Below are 26071 nucleotides of genomic sequence, written 5' to 3'. Positions count from 1 at the left end.
TGTATATAAGGACTCCATGCAGGCAGTTCGAGAGTTGTGAAAAGTGACCAGCTCCCTCGATATAGCCTCTGATATACACCGACTGATTCACTCACGCGACTGTCCTGTCCACGTATAGTAGACCCGCCGGAAGCAGGTGCTGCTTGGCATCCAGCGGCTGTTCAACACCCGCTGCCTCTACTTCGTTTGTCTCCGAAGGGCAGCTTGTTCGTGCACAAAGAAACCCTCCAGCGCTCCACGCGTGCACTCATTCCTCTGCGTGGACCAGACCTTCCCCGTGGCTTAACTCGCCGAGAGGCGGTTGCGCTCAGGAGGATTCGTGTGGGCGCCGCCTTGACTCCTGCAATTCGGGCTACATGGACATCCGGTGCACAGCCTCCCCCAATAACATGCCCATTCTGCGTTGCTCCAGCCACAGAGGCAACGCTCGATCACCCATTGGGAACCTGTCCGGGCCTGCACCAGGCTCGCACTCGCCACCTACGCGGCCTTCCCCACCACCCCGGCCGACCACCTGACTTGATGCGCTAGACGCACACAGTACACTGCATCGACCACTCCTAGCCTTCATACAGGAAACATAACTTTCTTTTTATTTAACTCATGCCGTAAGGAATACTGGCACCAAAAAAAAAATGATCCCACCTCAATAAATTTTTTCCACCAAAAATTTCTCTCTGTACTCGCAATAAAGTTGCGTTCTCTCTTTCTCTCTCTACTCGTTCTTCCACACATCGACGATTGTATCCCATGCCAGACAAAGTGGCGCACGTGTTCTGGGAGCAAAGCAGAACATAAAGAGGACAAAGATAGTGTGTGCCTGTTCATATTTTCTCAACACAAAACGACTTACGGATACAGAACACTGCGGCAACGGCAAAAACCCATCGAGTGCGTCTGTATAATTGCTATAACGGTAACAATGCAGTTTTTTATTACTAAATCAAGTGTTTTGGCTGAGCTCCACCTTCAGTTCCCTTTTCTTTAATTTGTGAATTTATCTTTGAAATATTTGAGCAGAAACTGCATATAACAAAAACCTGTTTATAACAAACTTTCTTCGGAAGTTTATCAATTTTTTGATATCCAGGTTTAAGCCACGCGAATCTTGGTACACTGAAGCATGGGCCCATAGCTGCTCGCTCTCGGACACCGAGCTAGACCAGCATTGATGTTAATGAGGACAACCGTTCCAGAGTCTATACAACACCGATTTCGTTGTCAGTGACAACCCCGAGAGTAAAAGAAACTTCTAACAGCCTTTAGAAAAACCATCTCCAGAGTGATGCGGCAACGCTGGATGAAATTTTATTTCCTGCTGGTCTTCAGCCATCTGCAACACTCCACCACACCATGCTACACATGCTTGTTGTCAAGTTCTTACGCATTTCTTTTTTTTTTTTAATGCATTTGAGTAGATTTTTGCTACGAGGACATGGAACGAGAGAAGATTTCGAGTGATCCCTGAAGTGCTACGCTTCGGAGGTTCTCACATGTTCCTGTCAGGGCCGTCTGGGTCGGATGGGTCGCGGTTACCTGCGTTGTTGTTCATCTGGCGCCGGAGCTGCTCCACCAGCTCGGGATTCGCCGCCTGCATTTGAGACGCTAGCTGCTGGCCTCTGCATTGAACAACAGCAGCAGGTCTTAGGAAGCAGTCACAAATTGAAAAAAAAAAAAAAAATCATGCAAGCAGAACCAAACTAGGTTCAGTGCCTGAGCGATTGTACCAGTAATATCTGTACCAGTGCTCTAGACGGACGAGACCTTGCTGGATTGTATCTCAAGCCAGTAATTTAGCATATTAAGAGAGGATGAGCATCTCAAATTAGCAAGAAATCATAAAAAGTGCTCACCATCAATAGCGATTTTGAAGCCTTTATGTATGCATCTCTGGCAAAAAAAATTATGCATTAGCAAAATAGCCTTTCTTAAAAGCTCAACAGATAAGGTTACAAATGTTGCCAAAACTTCTAACACAATTTCCTAGACTTTGCTATTTTTGGAAGTGCATCTGCTCTATCTAAGTTTTTTTTTTTTTTAAGTTTCCATGAACAGCTTTTGACAGACTTGGTAGTATTATCTTTTTCAGGAACAAGTGAACTAAAGGCAACATTTTCTTGTTTGTAATCTTCATGCAACTAATTTTATTGGGTATTTTGATTAATCAAAGCTAATTTTACCTTTTAAGTTTTGAAAACAATGAGTGATCATTGATCATTGAAACTGCTGGGACATTCAATCAGCTGTAGCCTGTGGGGTGGACCTTTTGGAACCACGCAGTTCTTAAAAGCACCTTTTTTTAATTGTAAATTACGATACTGGTGCCCCCAAAATTGGTCGATTACAATGTGGTATTTCACCATAAGTTCTTTTCTAAATGATTGATTTGAAATCTGCTTGCAGATTTGGAATCTTCATGCACTAATGCATTTGCCGTCCAACTGTCATCAATACAGCATAATAAACAAAAGGACGTTTTTTTTTTTTTTTGAAAGATTTTCATTCCATCTTAAAAAAAATATATTGTTCTCTTCACATTTAGAAAAAAAAATTAAACGTTAAATGGTGGCGTCAGCCATCACGCAGCAGTAGCTCACTTTGAAGATGGGGTTTAAAGATCTCAGAACAAGACTTCAGACATAAGGTATACAATTAAATAGGTTAGAGGGGCAGGTTGAATATATAATACTATGTAAGGTTTGTAGAGAGCGTATGAGTGTAATTCACACAAACAGACGTAAATTTGTTCAGTGATGACAATCCCGTATTGGAATTTTTCGTAACCTTGTACACAGTACAGTAGACTTCCTTTGAACGAAACTCTCTTAAATGAAATTGCTGTGTAAATGGAACAACTGCCACTAATATGTTTGGTTTCCAACTTGGATATTGTACCCCCTTTTATCTCTCAGTAAACGAAACTCCTCTTAAAGGAAACACATTTTCCTCGTCCCTTCAGGTTTCGTTTAAAAAGAGTCTACTGTACTTACATATCAAGGAACAACATGACTAACACTCATACCTCAATATAACAAAATATTGGTCATAATGAAGAATAGTCTTGCAGTAGATATAGTGTTGGGAATGTACCTTTACAACAAATTTTCCATTATAACAAACTTATTCTTGTTTAAGATGCAACTTCCGTGATGATGACGTTTCAGTATACAAGCTCAACTAACACTCTTATCATCTGCCTGCTTCAAGTCCTTGTGCAGTTAGCGTCATTCATGAAATACACACAAACCTCATTATAACAAAGTTGCATCTTACACGAAAATAAGTTTGCTATAGCCGAATATTCATTATAGAGTGTTATTTCTAACACTATACCTACTGCAAGACAATTTTTCACTTACTTCGTTATAACCGATATTTCGTTATATCGAGGCTTGAGTGTGTATTTCACACTCCTCGAATGTGCGAATGTATACAGTGATAGCAAATGCTTACGCTTGAAGGAGCGCATCCAGTCCTCCACCAGTGTTTTGGCTCAGACCACCAGACATGAGTCCGCTCATGCTGCCAAGAAAAGACAAAAAACCAAATGTAAACACTGCTCCGATTTGCGCGAGGGAACTTTCATAGCGGCGCCTCTGCTGTTCTAACGAGACTTGCGCTACAGCAGTTAGGCACTCGGCTGCTGACCCAAAAGTTCGAATAGCGACCCCGGCGGTCGCATTTCAAAGAAAACGAAATGGTAAGCCAGTGTAAAAATGGTAAGCCAAAGTCCATGTTCCCATTGAAGAGAGAGTGCACATTTTCTTCCGTACAGTAGACTTCTTTTAAACGAAACCTGAAGGGACGAGGAAAACGTGTTTCCTTTAAGAGGAGTTTTGTTTACTGAGAGATAAAAAGGGGTACAATATCCAAGTAAGAAACCAAACATATTAGTGGCAGTTCCATTTAAACAGCAATTTCATTTAAGAGAGTTTCGTTCAAAGGGAGTCTACTGTACGATGTCGCTGTGCGGCATCGGACTGTTCACTAGATGGCCTAAATTTAGAGAACCCTCCACGACGGCGTCTCGTGTAATCGAATCGTGGTAACATCAATAATTATTATTGGGTTTTTAAGGAGACAGCAGACTTACATGTTTTGCATGCTGGGGTCCTGCATTAGTGTGGCAGCCTGGAAAAAAAAAAAAATATCGATTAGCCCCCTCCTTCGCTGCCTACCAGGTTCCAGACACAAGACACAGTAAGACTCCTGATAACTCAAACTTGAGGGGACCTCCAGATTTCGTTTGAATAGTCGGAAGTTCTAAATATGACTCGCAACAACATACTAACTAGCGTTGAAACTTTCGCCATTTCCCAATGCAACAGGAACGTCATAGACAGCTCTGCGTGATTTCCAGTAACGTTTTTAGACATGAGCAATCTTATGAACAATGCTTATTATACAACGCGTGCATGAGAGTGTAAATAAGAAACGAAATGAGTTGGTGTCTCGTCACAGCTCAGAGCCACTTTCTATGTTAGGCCGCTTTCCTTCGTGACAACAGTGTATTAGGAGGAAATGACATTAAAAAGCTTTAAACAAAAACCAGGCAAGCTTCTCTCTCTCTCTCTCTTTTTTCTGCTGCCTACCTCAGCATGCAATCGCTGGCACTTGGTTAGGCTATAGAAGGGGATGATTCCCTTTAGCTGAGACTATTAGCGGTAGAAATGCAAATGTTCAGCTAGAAGCAATAAAGGCTGCAGATATTTCCAGGCATGGGTAGGCAAAAAATTCAAATTAATCAAATTTGTATAACAATCTGTTTGAATTAAGTGGCTTAAAACAGATTAAAAGTATAGCAGGCCAGCCAAAAACTTAAGATTTGTTTGAATTACCTAAAATTGAGTTATTAAGAGTCCAGTGTACAATGAGACTTCTTGATAAATGCGACAATCTTTGAAACAGTACGCTGCACGCCAATGCACATCTCCTCTTGTGTGTTGTAGCGTTTCCAGATTCACGCATTTATCAGCACGTTATTAAAGCGGACCAACCAGGTCCTCAAGAAGTTCCAACTGGTATGTTGCACAACTTGGGATAATATTTTCTTCCAATACAAGAAAATCGTGATTAATTCCCAGCAAGAATCAATTTGAGAGATACTTTACTTGAGGGGTTCTTATCTCGATTGCCAAGTGAACTTTTACTGCTCTTAAGGAGGCAATACACTCCAACGTAGCGCGCGCGCGCGCCATGGCGACGTTACGTTGGCGAAAACGCGACCCTCTATAGTCCGGTGGCACCTGGCGCCGACGCGAACGGCGGCATCTAGCGCGCTCTGGCGTCGCCCGGCGCCGAATGCAACCGAGTGCATTTCGCGCCGACCACGCCAAAAAAGTTAGCGCCTAGCGCCCTCTCTCGTCGAAGTAGAGACTCGCTACTCGGCAAGCTGTCAGAAGAAGATGGCGTCTTCGCAAGCAAGCGTACCGGACCTGTGCGGCTCTGAAATCGAGAGGTTTTTGGACGCCGTCCAGCAACATCCTTGTGTCTACGACACCAAAAGAATGGACTACCGGGATGCGGAGCGAAAAAACAACGCGTGGGAGCAGATACGTGTGTACTCCGGCCTCTCAAAAGGTACGTCGGTGCAACACACGTGTGTGTATTGTCAGTGCCTCCTCTGGCATTGTATACGTGTCCGGACATGCTGTGCATTCAGCGCCTGTTTGTTGTCTTGTTTTCCCTGTTTCAGTCGACGAGTGCCTGAAACTGTGGAAGCGGCTGAGGGATCGGTATAATCGCGAACTGAAAGCTATTGAAGACACGAAAAGGAGTGGCAGCGGCTACGTGTCTCGACGGGCCTGGGAATTCACAGAGTCCATGGCCTTTTACAAACACTGCGGCCGTCAGAGGAAGTAAGTTACGCATTTTTGAAGTTGTGTGTGTGATCACATTCATACCTGCTTATATTGCGTACACTTAGACGACTATGTTTTTATGACTGGGTTTCTTGCTTTCTTGTATAAAGGTTTCCGCACACCACAATCGTGTCATGCAGTGAAGCAGAGGGAGTTTTCTGTGCCCTTTACGCGATCGTGATTCGTTTTGCGTTTTCGGAGTGCACATCAGTAACATTTTTTGTGTGTGTTCACTTAAGATATACGAGTTTGTTGTACTTGCCTCGGCCCGCGCCCACTTATTTCATCCTCCATAGAATGTTCAGGGTACTATACAACTGTCCCTTTAATCCTTGCACGAAATAGCAAATGAACACTGAGTACTTCGACAAAATTTCTGCTCTCATTTGAGTTCCTTATTGCACACATATGTTATACAAAATAGGCACAAACTGTACGGTCCCATAGCCAAAAGCTAGTGCCAATTCCCTTGGAAGTATACATAGCTGAGTTATCCGCGTGTGGACGGCTCCGCGATTGGCACGCCACTTATGAAACCCGTTTTTTTTTTAAGTGAGTAGAGCGGTATTGTAGTTTACACTTGATACTATTGGTCCGAATAATCCTTCGGCATTCTGAGCGAGCGATGCATCCAAATTTAAAGGGGACAGAAGTATGCTTTTAGTTGACAGTCGTGCACCTGTTTCCCTTTGCAACAATGTATGCATTTTCTCTGCAGAATGACATGCAGTCTGGAGCCAGCCACTTATGGTGATGATGGCGAGACCGCCGAGAGCATCTTTGCAACTATGGGAAATACGCCGCCATCACCCTCAGGTGTTGAAAGTCCCATAGATTCCCTACAGGAGCTATCGATGCCAGCAACGTCGCCACTATTGGCAGAACGGCCACCGGAAACCGGTAAACAAGAGGCTGCACCAAAGCATAAAAAAGGGAAAAAGAACGACAACTTTGAAGAGCAGCTGTTGTGCAAACTCGACAGCAAAATGGGAGAAAATGAGGCATTTGGAATATCCATTGGCCTCAGCTTAGACAACATGCCACGTAAGGTGGCACTGAAATGCAAAGCACGAATAATGACATTGATTGCAGAAATGGAGGAAGAAAACGATGTGCACACCATCAACAATAGTTAAACTTTGGTTATGATAATTCTTGAATATGTTTTTTTCTCTTTAAGTACTGCTGCACTTCAAAAATTATAAGTTTTCTAGAGGTAACAGGATAGCGTAAATGTACTATGTTCGCATCAGAAATCATGTAAGGTCTACTTGCTTGCTTGTTTGTTATGCTTCTCTTTTTGCTCGTGGGCAATGCCGACACCGAATATTCTGCGAAACAATTTCCTAAATGCTATCGCATTAAAAAGTAGCAAATCGATATAAATGCAACTTATGGTTTCCTACATGCCGAAACCATGATCTCATTATGAGGCACACTGTAAATGGAGTTAATTTTGACTGCCTGTGATACACTATGAAGCTGCTAAATTTAAGTACATGGGTGTTCTGCCATTTCGCCCCTATCCATATGCGGCCACAAGGTTCAGAAACAAACCATCGTTATTCGCAGAGCTACACTTCGCCTGCTAAGCTTCCATGCCGGGTTATCAATACAGAGAATACAAATGTGATATAATGCAAGTGTGATACGCTGTTTACCAATGCTGTGAAAAAATATATTAAGTGCCAGTACACGGACAATATGTATACAACATTATGTATCTTGAACACCACATAGTATGTTACTGTGAGCATTTCTTTCTTGGTGATGTGTGTTCCATTACTAGCCAAGATCTCTTTCTGGCATTAAATTAAGAGTGGTATTCTGTTTATTGCGCAAATTTCCAGCATGACATGCTTTAAAAAGTGCACTTGTTTTGCATGTCTAGTCTGTCTTTCCAATGTGGCAATGTCTTAGAATATGTGACAGATATTTTTGCCTATTTTTCATGTTATTGTGCACCTTATCAAACGTTTCACTTTTGCCACATGCAATGTATTTGAGCATTGTATATAGTAGTACAAAAGTTTCACAATATGTCTAATACATAGGGAACAGACTTCATGCAGCATCAAACAAAGGGCTCCATTCCACCGTGACAATGAATGTTTTATTCTCAGGTGTTTTTTCTACACATTTCAGAGGTTTGTTCATATTCTTCCAATGCAACATCCCAGAACAAGCAGACAACGCAGGCTGGCAGTTGAGATAACATGCATACGTACACCTTGTGTGTGTGTAAAATTATCTGAATATCTCCATTTTTGTTTTTCACTTGCTGCATTTTTATCTCTGTGTTGCACACAAGTATATCATGTTATTAACACATAGGTAAGTGTAACTGCTCTTGATTTATTGTGCACTTCATTCGAAAGTGATCATTAAATTCCATTTTTTCTACGTGATGCTCTCTATGTTATCTATGCATGCGGTAAATGTTTTTAAAAACAACGAGCTCACAGACCTCTGCCATGCACACTTGATATAAAAAGACACACAAATGCCTCGCGGTTCGAAACATTCCTACAGTGTGCTTTTAGCTTACATATAACAAAATAACAGCTTGTTGGTCATCGATTTTCACTTACTGGCGTACATTGCTAACAAACCCTATGCAAGAAGGGTTTGAAATTAACCTGTCAGGGTGACATTTCCGAAATCACATTGTATTAGTTGAAAGACTAAAAAAAAACGTGAATGCTTTATTTGTTTATTTCAAGGTACCTTAGGAAAGGGGGCACCACAGAAAAATGGCAAAAAAAACACATAAGAGCCAAAAATGCTTAAAATAATGTGCTTGAAAAACAGTGTTACAAATATAACTGAATGCGGAAATAATCAGATTACTCAGAAAAAGAATGAAAACTACAATCCTTGGTAACATAAAAAGCGGTGGATTGCCTGCGTATAAAACCAGCAAAATATGCACATAGTTCAAGCACATAAACAAACAGCAATGAAAAATCCACAAAAAATCTGTTTGTAAGGCAGTGCTAAACTTAAGAGAAATGCGGCAAAAATACTTAAAGTATTACATATAATACAGTTTTACAAAACACAGTACTTAAATGCACTGTATTCTGCTAGGAATAAAGGAAGAGAACATTAAGGGTACAAACTATGCATGTATGTTTACAGGAGATTTTAGCATCGCCCGACAACCTTCAGCTGCCACGGCAATGAACCTTCTGGAGACATAAAATAGTCTGCTACTTCGTCCCTCATTGCCATGGCAGCTGAGGTGGGGCGGTTGTTTGACGGCACTGTCTTTGTGCCAATTTCAGTGACAGTGTGGCGCCATTCTCCGTCATGCACCGTCTCGCCGCACAGCGTGTCGCTGTACTCGTCAGGGCAGTAGGCAGTGTCCTCCATAAGAAAATTGTGCAAACATACGGCAGCCTGAATCATGTTGTTGAGGAGCTCTGGCGCGCCTTGCACCGTTCCAAGAAACACCCGCCACCGGGAGGCCAGAATGCCGAAAGCATTTTCAATGCACCTGCGTGCCCTCGACAAGCGGTAATTGAAGACCTTTTTCCTATCATCCAGCTTTCTCCCAGGGTAGGGCCGCATCAAGTAGGTCCGCAAAGGGAAGGCTGCATCACCAACCAAACAAAGTGGCCACTCCGAAATATTTGAAGGCAGCCCCAAAGCACCCTTTTCAAAAACTGCCTGGAGGGGACTTCCCTTGAATAAAGAACCGTCTGAATATCGGCCTTGGGCTCCGATGTCCACCATTAGAAATCTATATTTGGCGTCTGCTATAGCCAGCATAATTAGTGAATAGAAACCTTTATAATTGTAAAAGTCGGAGCCACTCTTGTTAGGACATTTGATCGCAAAATGCTTGCCATCAATGCTCCCTATTGTGTTTGGAAAATCCCATTTGTCATGGTATTCCTTAGCTATGTCGCGCCACCTCTGTGTGCTTGGGCGTGCGAGTACCAGGGGGCCTCAAGCAGTCCCAGATTGCTGGTAATGTCTCCTTCAGTATCCTAGCTACAGTAGAAGCATGCATTCGGAAGCTCAATGCAATGTCCTCCATGGACCCTCCTGTGGCCAGAAATCTGCAAAGTTGTTAAAAGAACAGTCCATATAATTACGGTTCAAATATTTTGACATACATGTTTACACTAAACGAAAGTGTTATCAGCATAATTATATTCTTTAATGTCTGCATCGTGTTTCACAGACGCCATAGGGCCACAGACAGTAGCGAGAATAGTTCGTCGGTGACTCTATATAGGCTGCATAGGAAGAACTATTATACGCGGTGAAACTTTTCGGAAATATAACCGATCAAGAAAAAAAAAGTTAACGCGAACCAGTGTTTACTTTAATGTCATGCACGGGGAAGTTTAGGGAGGTGAATACGTGGGTTCCGTATCTTCCAAATTACGAAAAGTAGGGAACACGAAAAAAAAAAAGCATATTACGGGAACGAATTCTTGCGACATGTCAGCAAAAAGCGTAATTTTCTAGAACAACAGTACACATGCATGCACGTCGGCTCGTGGCCGCATTGGCTAACTGCTAGCAAATATGATCAGCATATATTTTACCTCAATGTCACCGCGAGCCTCTCTGCCGGTGAAATGGGTCTCCTGTGAGTTGGAGGATGAACAAGCCTGTGGTAAACAAGGCTCAGCAGCTTGTCGAATGATGCCTTTGTCATCCTGCGTGCGACAAATGCATGACAGTTACGTATAACATACTTATCCGAGCTGAAGCTACACAATTCCGAAAGGAGCAACGTTTTCACTTACCTGAAATACTTGAAATGATATTCAGGATCACTGTGCCGAAGCTCCTGTACTAGGTGGTGGTATTCTCCATACTCTGGACGCTTCTCAAATATATCCCTTATGTAGAGAGACCTGTTCCTCTTGCGACGCAGACGACGCACCAACAACGCGAGAATAATCTTTCGTCTTGCCGCATGTGTCTGTGTCCGTGCCATCGCCGAGAAAACAGTCCGGTCCGCGGTGGTGATCGCTACCGACAGAGATAGCGCGCGAAAAGATTTGTTTCGATGTTCCACCACAGGCGGCGCGGTTTTCTGCGCATGCGCTACTCCGGCTGCGGCAGCTGCGCGACGTTGAACTGTAGGGGGACGGACATACGCCTGGCGCGGCGTAGCCAACCTGGCATAACGCAGCGCAACCACCGTGCGCGCGCGCGCCGGGTCACGTCGAAGTGTGTTGTCGCCTTTACTGGTAACATAAGCAAGTTGTCCACATTTTCATGGGGAATTGTGTTGTTATATCGTCGAAACTGTCTGCATATCGTCATTTTCTAAAAAAACGAAATTTATCATGTCTCAATAAACGCATTATTGCCACTATCCTGTACATGTATTGTAGCCACTATCTTGTAAATGTACGTAGCCACTAGTATTGTGTTGACCCCACCCTTATGTATTACCTCCCTACGAGGTTTTTAAAAGATAAAGTGAAGTGAAGCGAAATGAAGCAAAGTACATCCGAAGCACTCCTGAGCAGGGCACTCCCACTAGTGCAGTCACTGTTGGAGATACTATGCACGATCGCAACGTTTTGCAAGATGCACAATGAATGGACCTAGGGCAACAATACGTGACAATTGGATGTTCCCAAGAGACTTCTAAAGATGAATTTTTTATAGATAATAATTGACTCACCCATCAAAAGTGTCCACCCTAGTTACTTATTATCGGATAGCTGTCGAAGCTCTCATGCGAAACTGTGCTCCACATTCGAGAATATGTCAGTTAATTACAGCTGACAACATTTTTTTTAGGTAACTTTTTTCTGCCTTTTAAAGTCACCATGGAAAACAGAAATACTCTGCACCTGCCCATGCCTTCCGTACACCACAGCATCATCCTTAAAAGGCACTGTCATGTTTTTGGCCCTGTGGCTTTGACGTCTCACACACACATTCAAATAGCTGGTTGCTTGCTTGGAGCAGCAGTACACTTGACCTTTTTTCAACAGGGAAACATGCGGTGAGTTGCATACAATAGGATGTGGAGCTTCAGATTACAATGCACACTAAGACATAATGAGCTAGTACCTGAGATAACACCCGTCGAGACATTGTAAATATGCATAACAGATCCCTCCCCCCCCATTCCTCTCCCCGAAATATGCACTGCCAAGGCAAGGTGATCCACATATGTGCTCCTGTGAAAGCCCATGTTACCATTGAAAAGGTCTGCTAGAAGAGAGAGTGCACATGGACCATCGCAGCCTACACAAATTCGAGATGCAGGTGGTTGTTGGTTGTTTACAATACAACCAAATAGGTGCAAGGTCACAAAGTGGGGCATTTTGTGTGCATATGTGCAACACGCACCATAAATGTGTGCTAAATATGTTTTAAGCTATATAAGCCTGGAACATATATAATAGATTATGACTGTCCACACAAAGCTATTGCACCAGTTATCTCACCTTCAAATTTATGTTTCAGTTCTCCTTTGAGGCAGTTGCCAGCAAAACAGCGCTGTTGCCGTCAACATATCTCCGTGATTCGGCGCAAGCAGTGCATTAAAAAACAGCCTCCATCCTAAGCCTCAACATGTCTTAGCCAAGGTGCTTACCATGTTCATGAGCGTGGGGTTATTCAGTAAGGTCCCAAAGTCTAAACCGCCGCCACCGCCCACACCACCACCTGCGGGCCTGGGTGTATCGCCATTGCCAGGGCTCTGCAAAGTGCGCAAGTGGCCATTAGGTGGCTTTACACTTTTGCACGATACTTTCGGAAGGGTCAGTCAAGCAGAACCTCGGCGCCACAAAAAAATAGAGACAGCTGCTTTTCTCACTCAGCTGCGGTGAAAAACTCACCGACAGCTCACGGAGTTTTTCCTCGGCGACTCGAAGGTTGTTGATATAGCTCTGGTTTTCAGGGTCAAGTTCTACTGCCTTCTGGTAGCATTCCTTTGCCCTTTGGTGCTGGTTCAGACTAGCATATGCTAAACTGCAAGAAACAAAAACCAAACATCAGTGCAGCAGCACAAATTATATTCAGCAACCTGCCATCACCAGGATCCTTTCTATAACTAATACGTGCTATACTCAAACCTCATTAACACAAAGATGCATCTTACAAGAAAATAAGCTTGTTATACTGTATCCAAAAATTCGTTACAGAGGTTATTACTGACACGGTATCTATCACATGACTATTTATTGCTTATTTCGTTATAACAGATATTTTGTTATAACCATGATCGTCATAATGAGGTTTGAGTGTATTTATATGTCACTGGGAACACGTATACCAGGCAGCAGTTTCGTAGCAACTGATTGAGTCAGATTCCACAATCAGCTAATTAAATAGATAATACACGCAGAGCACTGCTAAGGTGCTAAGCATTGCCCATTGATTTAACAAGAAAATAAATAGGGGTAAGTCGCAATCAACTTGGAAGATTTAAGTAAAAATGAGCACACGGTAGCATCTTCAAGAAGCAATAGTGCAACAAGTGTTCGGTAAACACCTTGAATGCCTCATTACCATTCCTATTATAACTGTTTATATTAAAATAAGGTGTCTTGGAGCAGCACTTTTTCAATAAATCGTATGGTTCGTTGCAGCAGGTCGGGAAGGAACAACCGAGCAGGTGCAAGCGTCGCGATGCACCAACCAAGAAAGTCGTCGTCTTTCTGCCTGAGAGCGGTACCCTCTGCCTTTCAGAATAGCACTGATCTTCGTTACAATATCATTATTAAATAACTGGTTTGCGTAAGCACAAGTGAATGATGTAGTGATAACAATGGTATAGTGAATGACAATAAATATATGGAAGTGGCCGTACGGCAGCCTAAAGTTATTCACTGTAACTAGCATAAAACGTAAGCACTGGAACAGTGACAATAGTTGACGAGAATGAACACCGATAGGAGAGGTGCAAAACAGATCTAACAAGACTTGCTAGCAGTGTGTAGCCTCTGCAGCAAGTGGCACCTACCCTATTCGGCCGTATGCCTTGCCGTACTTGGGGTCAATCTCCAACGCCCTCTGGCAGTCCTCGATGGCATCCAGGTGGTTATCGAGCTTGCTGTGGGCTGCGGCTCTGTGAAAGTAGTAGATAAACAAACTTGCATTGGTGCCATTCATGAAACATGAAACAAAAATGCAACACATCCCCGTGACAATCACGCCCCCTGTCGATTCGTGCACACACAAAAATAGTTTGCAGACCCTACGACACGTTATTGGGAATCTCGAACCAATAGATTACACGCAAGAGCCGCACGTGCACTTCCCCATGCACCGCGCGTCTGACCAAACCAAGATGGGGCCACCACACCCAACCGACCTCCATCGCTTGCTTGCACTATCATACACATTTTCAAAAAATGTGGTTGATCTCTCTCTTCTAGGAATCAGTATAACACAATCAGTGCCCCTCCAGGTAGCAGTTGCCAGCTTGCTTTATGGCTCTTTCCTTTGCATCCCCGTGTATACAAACAAATAATAATAATAATGCATATGAATTGACGAGTCAACTGTGTAGCAAGTGACAGTCCCCGCAGGTGTTGCGGGCAAACGAACGAGGCGGCAGCTGCGGCCGCCGCAGCAGGCAAGGGAGACAGCGACGTCAACGCGCAGCGGCATTACCTACTTGGCACGGTGCCAACACCTGCAGCGCGTTCCTACAGAGGGACAGCGTTACACAGACTAACCCAAGAGCTGCTTTGCATCTAAAAAAAAAAGGCATTTGCACAGGCCTTGTTTTAATTTTTTTTTCAAGAATTGTGCAGGAAATACGCCCATTTTTATTTATAGTACACGATGTGTAATTATTTGACCAGGATTACTATTCGCTTCAAATTCGCCTCGAATCTAAAATTCACTATTCACACAAGCATATTTCTTAGATGTAGGTGCACATTGCAGAACTCCGAGTGATCGCAAATTCTGGAGCCTTCCCCCACATGGCGTCCCATCATGGTTTAGAGACAAAACAAGAACAAATACAGTCGAACCCCTCTATAAGAGACATTGATATAATAGAAAAAATTGTATAAAAGACACCAGTGTGCCTACAGTAAAGTATGGGTTGACTTGAAAATGCATATGAGCTACCTTGCTTATAAGAGACATCTCATGTAAAAGACTAAAATTGCTGCTCGGAGCATGCCTCTTATAAAGGGGTTTAACTGTACATTATCAGAAGGAATCGCACCTGTTGCAGTAGTAAACAGCATTGCGTCCATCCAGGCTAATGGCCTTCGTATAGCACTCCAGAGCGGCTGTGTACATTTCAAGCTTCATCATGTGGTTGCCTGAAACAACAAAGAGAGCAGTTGAGACTTCTCCAACACTTTGAGACGCTTGTGTGTCTGTAAGTAATTTATTGTAACGAATTGGACTCTCGTTACGCGGAACACGAAGAGACCAGGAAAGCTAGTTCCACTCAACAGAACTGTCATTCACTCAGATGAACAACAATGCAGAGTTCAAGTACCTAAGCAATCATACTAGAGACGATTGCTCTCAAATTTTCGTTTATTGGTAGTCTACTGCAGTGGTTCTCAAATGGGGGTCTGCGAAGCCATTTCTATGATCTGCGAACCCCTCACCCCCATTTTTCTTTAAGCGTGGCTGTGCCACGTATTGATGAACTGTTCGAAATGAAGTGATGTGGCACGTTTGTTTGATGTTTTGGGTAGCAATAAAAGGCACCGATTATACGATCCAGTTGTATTAATTATTGGCAGCGATAAAAGGCACCTGTTTCACCACCCAGTTGTGTTATTTACCTACGTATCCCCCCTTCCCTCCTTTCCCTCCGCAGCAAGGGGTCTCCCATCACTTCCAGCAGCCCGCAAGGGGTCCCCGACACATCCGTGGCTGAGAACCACTGGTCTACTGTATACAGTAATGAATAAAAATAAACTGAAACAGAACTGAAACTTGCATCACTGTACTACACCGTGGACAAATGAAAACAAAATGGGAAAATAAAAAGGCAGAACACCATTTGGAAGAACTCGTGGCAAGAAACAATTATGCCCTGCTGGTGACCGCAGTTGTCCAACCATCTTGGCCGTCAATGTGCCGAACAAGGTGCATTTTACGTTTTGGGCTGTCGCCAGCGAAATTTATAAGTGGGATTGGTACCTCCCAGTGAATTATCTCAGCATTTTACCTATTGTAACACTTTTTTTTCCAGAGGAAATTTATCGTGAGAATGGCTTGGGCTGTGCCAATCCTATACAATAAGAAAACCATGTAGGTTAACAAACTACCGTAACCAGACAGTCCAGCCACTATAGTAGTCATGAGCATCGCAAAGTGGTAATACAAAACATTCATAATGAAGGCAAGTGTAACAATGCTATTTTACCTGTCAAGGCCTGTCACATGTTCGTGACGTTCCAGTACTGCACAAATTACAGGAAGAACTGACACAATACTTTGATGTGTGCCACAATCCCATTACAAATGTTTCTAGGTTTCATAAGTGCGAGATGTAGAATGCACTACTAATCTTACAAAGAATGATATAACATGGTTTTTCATAGCCATGAGCTAAGAGTGATAACGATGGACATTGAGTGTAAAGTTTCATTTCACGAAAATGAAATGGGTTGGTGATGTCTCTTCCACATTGTCAGAATTAGAGCCAAGATTTTCTTTCTAAAAATATCGGATGCGTCTTCAATTTCTGACGAATAACGGCATAGTGCGCGCTTACTAATTTGACAAAAGTTATGATTTATGGCGTAGTGGGTACCTTGGAAGTGTACTCGTATCAGCATCCCCAATAGAGTTTACAGCAGGCTCTAGAAATGCCGCTCCTTTAGCTTTCGCTGTGGCTGTGCTGCAATTTCAGCGTAGACCCAGCATATTTTTGTCTACTGCATAAATCAAACCATCAGAAACTTCTGCTAATTAAATCCTGGCTAAACTTGTAGAATTCTACAAGTTTAGCCAGGGACGAATTAATGAATGTGAACTGTACACAGACTTCATATCCAATTACAAAATGCAAATTATGGAACTAAGTGAGTGCGCACTACGTAACTGACATTTTTTTCAAAAACTTACCTTCCTGCTTGTACTTCTCGGCTTCAGCTTTCTGTGCTTCGGTGGGCTCAGGTACATCTTCATAGCTAGTCTGTACCTGGAAGCGGGTTGAAAGCACAGCTAAGCATTCCTTTAAATGCGTAACCTCAAACCACTAAAAGCATTTCACAATCTTCCTAGAATGGGCTCGCCAGGACGACCTTGAAATGTTTCTGTAGGTTAGGTCCTTAAGATCATTAACAAACTGACTTTAGCACTTTCTAAAATGTGCATAATTTATAACAAGGCTTTAGACGTGTGAAAGTTGCAGCATGATCATTACTAAAGCTGCATGAGTTTGCATCATGCCTACAGCTTTCAGCCGGCTGTTTTATTGCGATAGCAATTCTATGGACACACTCAGCTGACTTTTGCCGTCGTCGTCATGTCCTGGATACATATTTTTAAGTACATATACTTATATAAAAGACACACAAAAAATAAACAAGGAAAAATTCTAAGGCACCCTACTGGGGATTCAAACCAGCGACCCCTCGCTCCTTTGCATGCCGCGTTAACTTGGCCACATTGCTCACGCTGTCCACCTCACTAACGACGAGCCACACACACACACACACACACACACACACACACACACACACACACACACACACACACACACACACACACACACACACACACGCGCGCACACGCACACACACACACACACACACACACACACACACACACACACACACACACACACACACACACACACACACACACACACACACACACACACACACACACACCATTTACCACTGGCTTAAGGTCAATGAACATTTAGCCACTTGTTGATTATTCAAAATTTTTCGTTTATTCATGTGGCAATTGATTTCTACCTAATCCCTTTTCAAAATTACAAATTTTCTTTATATTAACCGCCGGTTCTATGGCCGATCCCCCGTGGTGGGTTCTATGGCCGATCCCCCGTGGTGGAACAAGCTTGCTTGTTCCTTGGAGCCATATACCAAGGAACAAGCAAGCTTCCTCCACCATCCAGCTGCTTCCAGTGTTGACGCCCACACTGCAATGTCTGGGACAATCTGAGATGAACGTTTTGGTAAAGTGCATTGAAACTGCACTTTTCACTACCTCCACCGGATCATCGACGTCGACTGGCACCAAGAAAGGAAACGCCGGACAAACTCCAGCGAGAACGCTCTATGTATTTTGGCCTTTGTCATGCCATCGCGTGTTAAACGAACATTTGCGGGGCATCTCCAATGGAATGCTATTCGCGCTCAAGAAAGGCGGGCTCGCATACGTGCCCAGACACCGGAAGAATGTGCCGCTGCGTGTGTGAGAAACGCTGCAGCTCAATGCACACTCGACCGTCTTCACTACTACAATTCATATGGCTTCTAAATATCCTAGCCTTACTTTATATAACAGTCCGATGTGTTGCTATCGCATTCATTGTTTCAGCGTTGTGCTAAAACCGACTTTTTTAGACACTCCACTGTATTGGAACGTCACCCCAGCGTATATTCTGGTTGGATTTTCATTTGTAAAGGAGAAGAGATTTGCTCGGTGAATGAACTTGCAGCGGCAACTTGAGGTGCAGAGATCAACCAAACATGAAGCGCGTAGTTCGCAAGCTAGTGAACACTCGCAAAGGATCACATTAAGTGCAACTAAGCCCTGACCACTCAGCATGGGTTGGAAAGTGGCTAACCTTGTGGGGTTTGGAAATGAGGCACCATGCTCTCGGAGTGAACGAACCGAGCAGACACGGTTGGACTAAAGCCAAACAGCACACATCTACTACTTTTAGATCGACAATATCGCCAGCTGAATAAAATACATCACCCAACACGCTAAAAAATTCTTACACAATATTCGAATACACTCAATCAAACATGAGGACAAACAGAAGGTAGTGCAAAAGTGGCGCCACTAACGCTAGACTCACCCCGAGGGCCCATAACAGGCGAACCGCTCTGCCGTCCACCTATGAACTCACCGCAGGAGACAACAGTTTTCCCCAGCCGCTACATGCAAGAGAGTCACCAATCTGTTCTCCCCACACGCCTTAACTTGCCGCCAGGTGTCACTGCTGGTGCTACTGCGCTAACTATAATGATGATGATGGTGGTAATGACGATCGCGTGCGAACATCGCACCACCTACCGCTCAGTGGCTGTTGTCCTTAAACGTGGCTTATCCACGGGACACGTGTGCGCCACGAGGCACAAATCACTTTACAGCAGGTGATAGTACCCCCACAATCTTCAAAAGCCCACAGCTCCCTTTACACAAGAACTTGTGTTAAAGTACAAACGACTTATTCTAGTTGTCGCCCAATCGTTTGCATAGCTTAAAAAAAAGAAAGAAAACTATATTTCAGCCATTTTTATGCCGCAAAAACCATTAGACAGCCAAGTTGTAACTGATTACGTTTGTGCTATTGGCCAGCAAGATCAGGTGGTGGTGGAAATCTGCCACTAGAATTGAAATGCCTGTGCTTACACCCGATTCTGGAAGCACGGGTGTACAACCCAGTGTTTGCAACGCTACCTCTATACCATGAGAACCCGGGTTCAAACACTAACTCACTAAAAAAATTTCTTTAGCTTTGTAGCACAAAAGTGCTTCATGCCAGGGTCCATCGAAAATTCATTCACATATTTCCGTCACGGGAATTGCATAGAAAAAATTAGCTCCTGTAATTAGCTCCTGCATCACGTCATTGCTATGAATCCCTTTCATTCACTGTGTTTTCAATGGAAGAAGTGCAATTTAGTCATTGCCTTAAGACCACGAGGTGGCGACCTTAGCCCGAGCCTTGCTTCCTACCCCCCCCCCCCCCCCATAGCATTGATCCATATTAAAAATACCTCTGCGACGCGTGCTTGCAATGCCCGACAGTAACAACCCTACCATAACACCACGTTCCCCGCCTGCGCTTTTTTGTTCTCCTGACGCGCACTGTGTTTCGCTCTAGTCCAGCCATCGTACTTAACATATCACGGAAGGCGACCTCGTCCCAATTTTCAAGTCTAGTCAGCGGCGCTCTTCTGGCTGTCACACCGCTTTCTCCGATTAAGCTCTCATCGTTAACAACTACAGTTACAACCAAAATTTTTAAAATCATTGACAAGGGATGTTAGTTGTCCACCAAGCGTCACTGTGGCTGCATACACGTTAATGGTGCTATAGCTGCTAAACACTGACATTGTGAAAGCTCTCTTATATTAATGTACCGTAAGTATTCAACTACTTCTGTACAGACAAAGATTAGTTACGTATCATACCGATTCATATGATGGAGATATCAAACTTGTATTGTATTTTTTTTCCTATTTACTCCCTCCTTTGGTCACACAAACTGCGTGACGCCTAGTACTACGATGACAGGGTAGACTTAGGACAGCTTCACTGCAATGAAGGGATGGAGAATGGTGTAGTTAATTGAGTAGTGGGTTCGATACTGTCATGCGATCTGTGCGATGCCTACTACTACTACTGCTGCTTCTATTACTGCGACTAGTGTTGCTGCTACCACTAGTACTATTATTGCTACTAGTGCTACTGCTACTACAGTCAAACCGCGCTACAACGAAACTGACAGGGCACGGAAAAATTTCGTTGAAGCAAAAATTTCGTAGCAGTGAAATAAAAAAAATATAGCTCATCTTAGCTAGCAAAACAAAGGAATGTTTACTATCAAAATTCAAAAAAGGTCCGCTGCTTCCTATTTTTTCCCAGCAGCGTCACGCGCGATTCTCACCCATGCATAGCGAGGCCATGCTGAAAAGCACGCTAAAATAATGCCTACAACCGCTTTCGTGGGCGAACCAAACAGTTGCATTAACACGTTAACACCAGCAGCTGTCTGCAGTCAAAGTGTATCTGACAATGCCGCCATAAAGGCAGGGTATCGTGGAGCGGTGACTTTTGCCTTATTCTATGCCATTCTCACCATCCACTACAAGCGGCTAGCTGAACTTGTTAATGAGGACGAATAGCCACTCTGATTAGTTACCACAATGTTCAAGCACGAACGAAATGATATGCATTTGCATCGAAAAAGGCATCGTTCCGCACAGCTTGTGAAAAGAAACCATGAACTGAGCGACTGAGCTTCAGCTTTGTATCGTCTGCGGCTAAAAAGCAAGCCAGTTGCAAAAACAGGGCAGTTTCATTGCCATCGCTATCGAGCAATGGCGGCGCCCATGCTCGCTGAACAGCGGCAGTTTATGGCGGTGCCAGCGCATTTTTTAGACTTCGTCGACGTATCTTCAGGTTCTAAAAATGCATCAAAATGATAAAAATTGTGTGTACTGTATAACAATAATTATCTGAGCTTGCATTGCATCGTGAAAATTTTTTAAAGCAGGACAGCAGAAGAAAAAGTGTTCGTTGTGGCGACAATATTTATGCATTGACTCCTTAACTGCTGACAAGGAACCATGAATTTTTTGTTGTAGCGGAAATTTGGTTGAAGCGGCGTTCGTTGTAGCAGGGTTCGACTGCACAAATATTACTGCTACTAAAACTACTACTACTACTGTGATTATGGCACAGGTTAGACAAAACCTTGCTGCAAAAATAGTTTTAGTTTCAGGATTCCTTTGAAGATGAACACAAAATGCGCCACATGAGTACCATCTCTCTGTGTCCGTTTTTTTACCCCTTAGGGCACTATCACCAATTCTGTTTTATATAGCGGGCAATGCTACTGAAGTTATGGGGAAAGAGAAAGCAAAACAGAGATGAAAAACTCTTACATGTTCTCGAGGAAGCGCGTCCCGGAAGATTTCTAGCAACGGCCGCGACACTACCAGGCTCTCATTTGAAAGGTCCTCAGGGCTGACTCCGTAGGCAGTCTCCAGACACTGTACAGCAACTGCACAGTTGAAGCACAAACGAGAACAGAAACTTCATATGCCACTTTTTTTTTTTTTTTACTGCAGCATTGCTAACTGACAAACTGCTTGAAAAAAGACAGCAAGTAAAGACCAATGAAATATTATGAAAATATTAGTGTCACTGTCAGAAGCACTAATGTGAGCGATTGTGATACTGTGAGTGACTGTGATACAGTCACTCACAGTGACACAAAAGTTGGTTTAAAAATATTTTATATGTATAACCGATTTAAATTCAATATGTTACTTTGAACGGTAAAAGAGCAAAGGTAGGGCAAACTTCAACGCCTTGACTATTGTTAGATGCAAAAACGATGATGATGATTCGGGAGATGGGAGAGAAAAGACTGGCAAAGAAACAACGGTAACCTTAAAAAAACGACGTTTAAGGTAAACTGCTGGAGAGACAAGAATACGGCATTTCTCCAGTTCCACAGCCGTCCCTCTTCTGCCTTGACTCAGAACCCGCGCATAGTTGCACACTCGCGCTTGCCACAGGGGTTCACTTTGGTGTCAGATAACAGTTCCCGCCTCCGGCCGGCTCGTGCAATGGCCTGGCGCCATCTTTCGAGTTCCGTTACATGCAACAACGGGGAGCACACTACCGTGTAGCAATTCTGGAACCATTACATTGGTGTAATGCACACTTTTCAAAGTACCATAGCCCTTCAACAAACAAGAAGACTGTGACATGGTTCACAGAATGTAGAATATTCTATTTACGATTTTATGTAATGACCCCAGCCCTTGAACATCAATGTGACATCACAACTTTTAGTGCAATTTAAGAAACAATGTCCTCTCCACCCGCAACAATCACTGTATTTCCCACAGAGAGTTTGCTTAAGTGCTCCGTCCTATAGCGCTACGTCAATTTTGAGAGGCCAAACTTTTTTTGGAGTTTTATATAGCTAATTTACACTTTTGCAACGCTAGTTTTACGTAAAAAACTAATGTTGTGATAGCTTTTGTAGGGTATTCTGAAATCCCTGCTCAAGAAAACATAACTTTGCAGGTAGTAACGATGAGCCTTCAATTCTTATTATCCATGGTATTCACGTTAGCCAAGAAAAGGCTGAAACGAAGACTGCAGCAACGCAGTTCTGTGGGCGGAACTGCTTTTTTTCCCCCTTTTGTTATGTTGTATCCGAGTATAACGCAACTGAAGTAATAGTCCTCTTCGGCGTCGCCTTTTAAGGCGACTGCATTCATACAGACATTTTAAATGAACAACAAACCTTCCAAGCTCTCCTTGGCGTCGATGGTCAAGTCAGCGGTCTGGAGTTGCTGACGCAGGAACTGGACTATGGAAAGCACGAGCCTCTTGACGTGCGACATTCCCGACAGCTGTAAAAATTGCTTCTGTCCCGGTCACCAGTCGTTCACCAATCTTCAGCAAGGTACAGAGAGGAAATGCAGGCAATTAGAAAAAGATACACATAAAGAAGCAAAAGCACACAGTGGCCATTGTCCGCATTCACAAACTTACGGACTTTACATTCAATGTGGTATACATCCATCATGATGATGAACAGTGCTGCTTGAAAATGAACACAAGATTTTTACAGGTACGGGGATAATCATGCTCAAGATATTTTCGATATCCTCAAAATGACGTGCAAGCATGTGTTAGCGTGTCTTAGCGCTCCATCACTTATCCTAGTTGACAAAAAGTACAGCTTTTTCCACCCCTAACCATGCTGAGCCACATCTTGTTTTTATAGTCTCATCCATGTGCAACAGCGAAAATTCTCCTCCATCTGCCATTCTCTCTTTCACCAGCCACATAATCATACACGCACAATAAATGCATTTGCTGGCCAGTGCCCATCCTTGAGCGTTCCTTCTTGTACAAATTATCAAGCAGAGTTCTCCACGATTAACTTGGCCTATAAAATAAGATAAAATCTAATTTTGGAACTTTATGTTTAAGGAATTGCGACCCTATAATGAAGCCTGCCTTAGGGGGAACTCCGGAATGACCTCGGCCACCTGAGGTTCTTCAAATGCACCGAAATTTGAGTACATGAGAGTGTTTTACTTTCTACCACCACTTAAATGCCACCATTGCTGCTGTATTCGAACACACTACCATTAGTTCAGTGGCAGTTGGCGCAGCCCAAAAGTCAAACAGACATACACATTAGCAACAAATGGCCTCCCAATGTTTCATGGCAAGCTGATCAACGAAGGACCACGCACTGAAAGAATATTTTCAGCACGAAGGGCCAGTGTGCGTGCGCACTGGTCAGTCGTAACTCCATAGTGTTCTTTGCACACACAAATCCTGCATCCACGTGATAGGTCGAAATATGCTAGCTTCTAACTTTTTATTAATAGATGTCTTGCACTAACGTGACTGAAACCACCACGACGATGCACCACATGGCACACGCGAGGTTTGAGATGTCGCCGGTTAATGTCATCATTACATCAGTTGCAGTTTCTCTCGTTATCAACACACAGAGCCCAATCAAATTCTGACTGCGTCGGTGTCATATTGAAGTAGACCTCAATGCAATTATGGTGCCTTTGCGTCATCAAGACCGCCTTGGTGAACCAGTATAACATGAAGCTGTGGCTACGACGTAACGTGCAATCTATCCATAATGAAAATTCACTTCACTGCATTCTCAAAGCAAAACTTCCCTTTCTCAATTTCCCTCACGCACTAAGTGAAGCGATGACGTCATTGCGCACCGTCACAGATTTTGTAATATTTCCTTGAACGAAGTTTTTTTTCTTATTTTTGCACCATACACGCCTACAAACAAATTTATCTATTTTTCAAGTGAACTAAAACAGTCCACTGACAGCCAGCAGCGGCAGCTACACTAACACGGAAATCTCAACGTGGCGTCGCCACTAGTCATGTGCGGTTTTTCTGTCAATCATAGCAGGCGTTTCCGCCGTAAACACAAGCGACACACTCGCGACCCTAGAATCGCAATGTGCTAACAAGGTCTTCGTCGTTCCTATATTAATAAAGATTACGTTCGGAATTCGCACAAGGGTCACGAGCCATCGCAAGTCAAATTGCGGCTCAGTGCTCGTGAAAGCGCAAAACCGGCGCAAAATTACATCAGCGAATAGGGCCACAAAGTTACACAGTTAAAAATGCGCAGTTTCACCACACAGCACCCATATGCTGCACTGACCACCTGCATTGGACGGCGAAACCGATTTCGTCACTGCTATGTGTTGAACCATCGCTAATGAAAGCAGGTGTCATTCGCTTCGAGCGGATTTTTCTTTCGCTTATTCGCTCAACTACCAACCACTTAAGGACACGTGTTAAAACCACTCGGGTAAGCACGTTGAAGTTTGGAAACCGCATTTTTAAACGTAAAAACGTACGAAGAACGCGCTCAACGGCGACATTTTGTCTGATAGACGTCACAAATTTAACAAAACTAGCTGAAAGTTTTGCGATGGGGCACCTGCAATTCCGGGTTCCGGCGTTTCTAAACGAACGTAAACACAGATCGCTCTATAGAGCAGCGTCTTTAAAAGTAATACAAGCGTTTAAAAGTTTCGACGCGGGTTCCACAACTACCGCAAAACGACGATGCTAGGAGCTCTGCGAGCGCACATCAGGAGCACCCAATATCAAAAATAATAAGCAAAAAAATGGAATGACCGCAGCATGTGAAGTCGCTACCCCGACAGCGGAGAGTTTTTCATTTGGTGTCGCTTCCTAATGAAGCGCCGTCGGCACACTTTACCTGAACGGTCAGTAAGTACACTAATGTAAAGACTGACGATTAATTCTCCACTGCAGAGACACTCACGGAAGTTTGTAACTATGTTACAAAATGCACCAACATACCTTGCTCGGTCAAGCCGGGTGCACAAAATACTATGGACTCTAAATGACTAGGCTTGACCTTACGTTTGTTTCATTAGCAATTTGAGCCAAATAGCGTAGCAGCACTGTCGCATAACCAAAGAAACTTAAAAAATTGCATTTTGCGTTCTATTGGTATGCAAACTTTGAGAAAAAAGTCGTAGATTATGATTTACGTTTGCTATTTACTTCCAATCAGTGATAACATTTTCTAATGGTGATGAGAAATGCTGAACTGCTTTATATATCGCGCACTGATATAAAAAAAAATTGCAGCAATGCAGTACATTTTTGTGATTAAACGCAGGCGATGCATATTGGTTTAGTCATTTTTTCAGAGTTGTTCATGCTCATTTTTCTCAACTTAAAAAAAACAAAGCCTGACTAGCTGCTAGTGTCACCTATGTGATAAGCTGTTTTATGAAAGA

At 43.4% G+C, this 26071-nt stretch overlaps 3 protein-coding genes across 4 annotated transcripts; 1 reads left to right on the top strand and 2 right to left on the bottom strand.

The window, feature by feature from the left end:
* Positions 1-1283: 1283 nt before the first annotated feature.
* LOC142774625 (small glutamine-rich tetratricopeptide repeat-containing protein beta-like) lies at positions 1284-25755 on the bottom strand. Of its 2 annotated transcripts, none has more exons than XM_075875207.1 (11): positions 25626-25755; positions 23035-23186; positions 21656-21774; positions 16905-16980; positions 15037-15136; positions 13816-13920; positions 12689-12821; positions 12445-12549; positions 4094-4131; positions 3454-3522; positions 1284-1619 (listed from the first exon to the last, which is right to left on the bottom strand). In XM_075875207.1, the coding sequence occupies exons 2-11, from the start codon at positions 23132-23134 to the stop codon at positions 1490-1492; spliced, it is 975 nt and encodes a 324-aa protein (XP_075731322.1). In that variant the 5' UTR covers positions 23135-23186; positions 25626-25755; the 3' UTR covers positions 1284-1489. The 2 variants fall into 2 exon arrangements, with proteins under 2 accessions (XP_075731322.1, XP_075731323.1); XM_075875208.1 differs by lacking the exon at positions 25626-25755 and adding an exon at positions 25522-25544.
* LOC142774844 (uncharacterized) lies at positions 5406-7136 on the top strand. Its single transcript, XM_075875986.1, has 3 exons — positions 5406-5580; positions 5696-5858; positions 6580-7136. The coding sequence occupies exons 1-3, from the start codon at positions 5406-5408 to the stop codon at positions 6995-6997; spliced, it is 756 nt and encodes a 251-aa protein (XP_075732101.1). The 3' UTR covers positions 6998-7136.
* Positions 8906-10951, bottom strand: LOC119177232 (putative nuclease HARBI1). Its single transcript, XM_037428656.2, is given in 4 exon segments — positions 8906-9815; positions 9817-9928; positions 10424-10537; positions 10628-10951. Coding segments are annotated over 4 exon segments (1227 nt in total). The 5' UTR covers positions 10822-10951; the 3' UTR covers positions 8906-9008.
* Positions 25756-26071: the final 316 nt, after the last annotated feature.

Source organism: Rhipicephalus microplus, chromosome 10, assembly GCF_043290135.1.
Source record: "Rhipicephalus microplus isolate Deutch F79 chromosome 10, USDA_Rmic, whole genome shotgun sequence".
Taxonomy (NCBI): domain Eukaryota; kingdom Metazoa; phylum Arthropoda; class Arachnida; order Ixodida; family Ixodidae; genus Rhipicephalus; species Rhipicephalus microplus.
This window is presented reverse-complemented; position numbering and strand designations above follow the sequence as displayed.

Excerpts from the sequence above, each read along its gene's own strand:
- LOC142774625 (XM_075875207.1), bottom strand. The coding sequence starts at position 23,134 with ATGTCGCACGTCAAGAGGCTCGTGCTTTCCATAGTCCAGTTCCTGCGT. Across the intron at positions 13,921-15,036 it reads GCTGTTTACTACTGCAACAG|AGCCGCAGCCCACAGCAAGC; the intron begins GTGCGATTCCTT and ends CTACTTTCACAG. Across the intron at positions 3,523-4,093 it reads GACCCCAGCATGCAAAACAT|CATGAGCGGACTCATGTCTG; the intron begins GTAAGTCTGCTG and ends TTTTCTTGGCAG.
- LOC142774844 (XM_075875986.1), top strand. The coding sequence starts at position 5,406 with ATGGCGTCTTCGCAAGCAAGCGTACCGGACCTGTGCGGCTCTGAAATC. Across the intron at positions 5,581-5,695 it reads GTACTCCGGCCTCTCAAAAG|TCGACGAGTGCCTGAAACTG; the intron begins GTACGTCGGTGC and ends TCCCTGTTTCAG. Across the intron at positions 5,859-6,579 it reads CACTGCGGCCGTCAGAGGAA|AATGACATGCAGTCTGGAGC; the intron begins GTAAGTTACGCA and ends TTTTCTCTGCAG.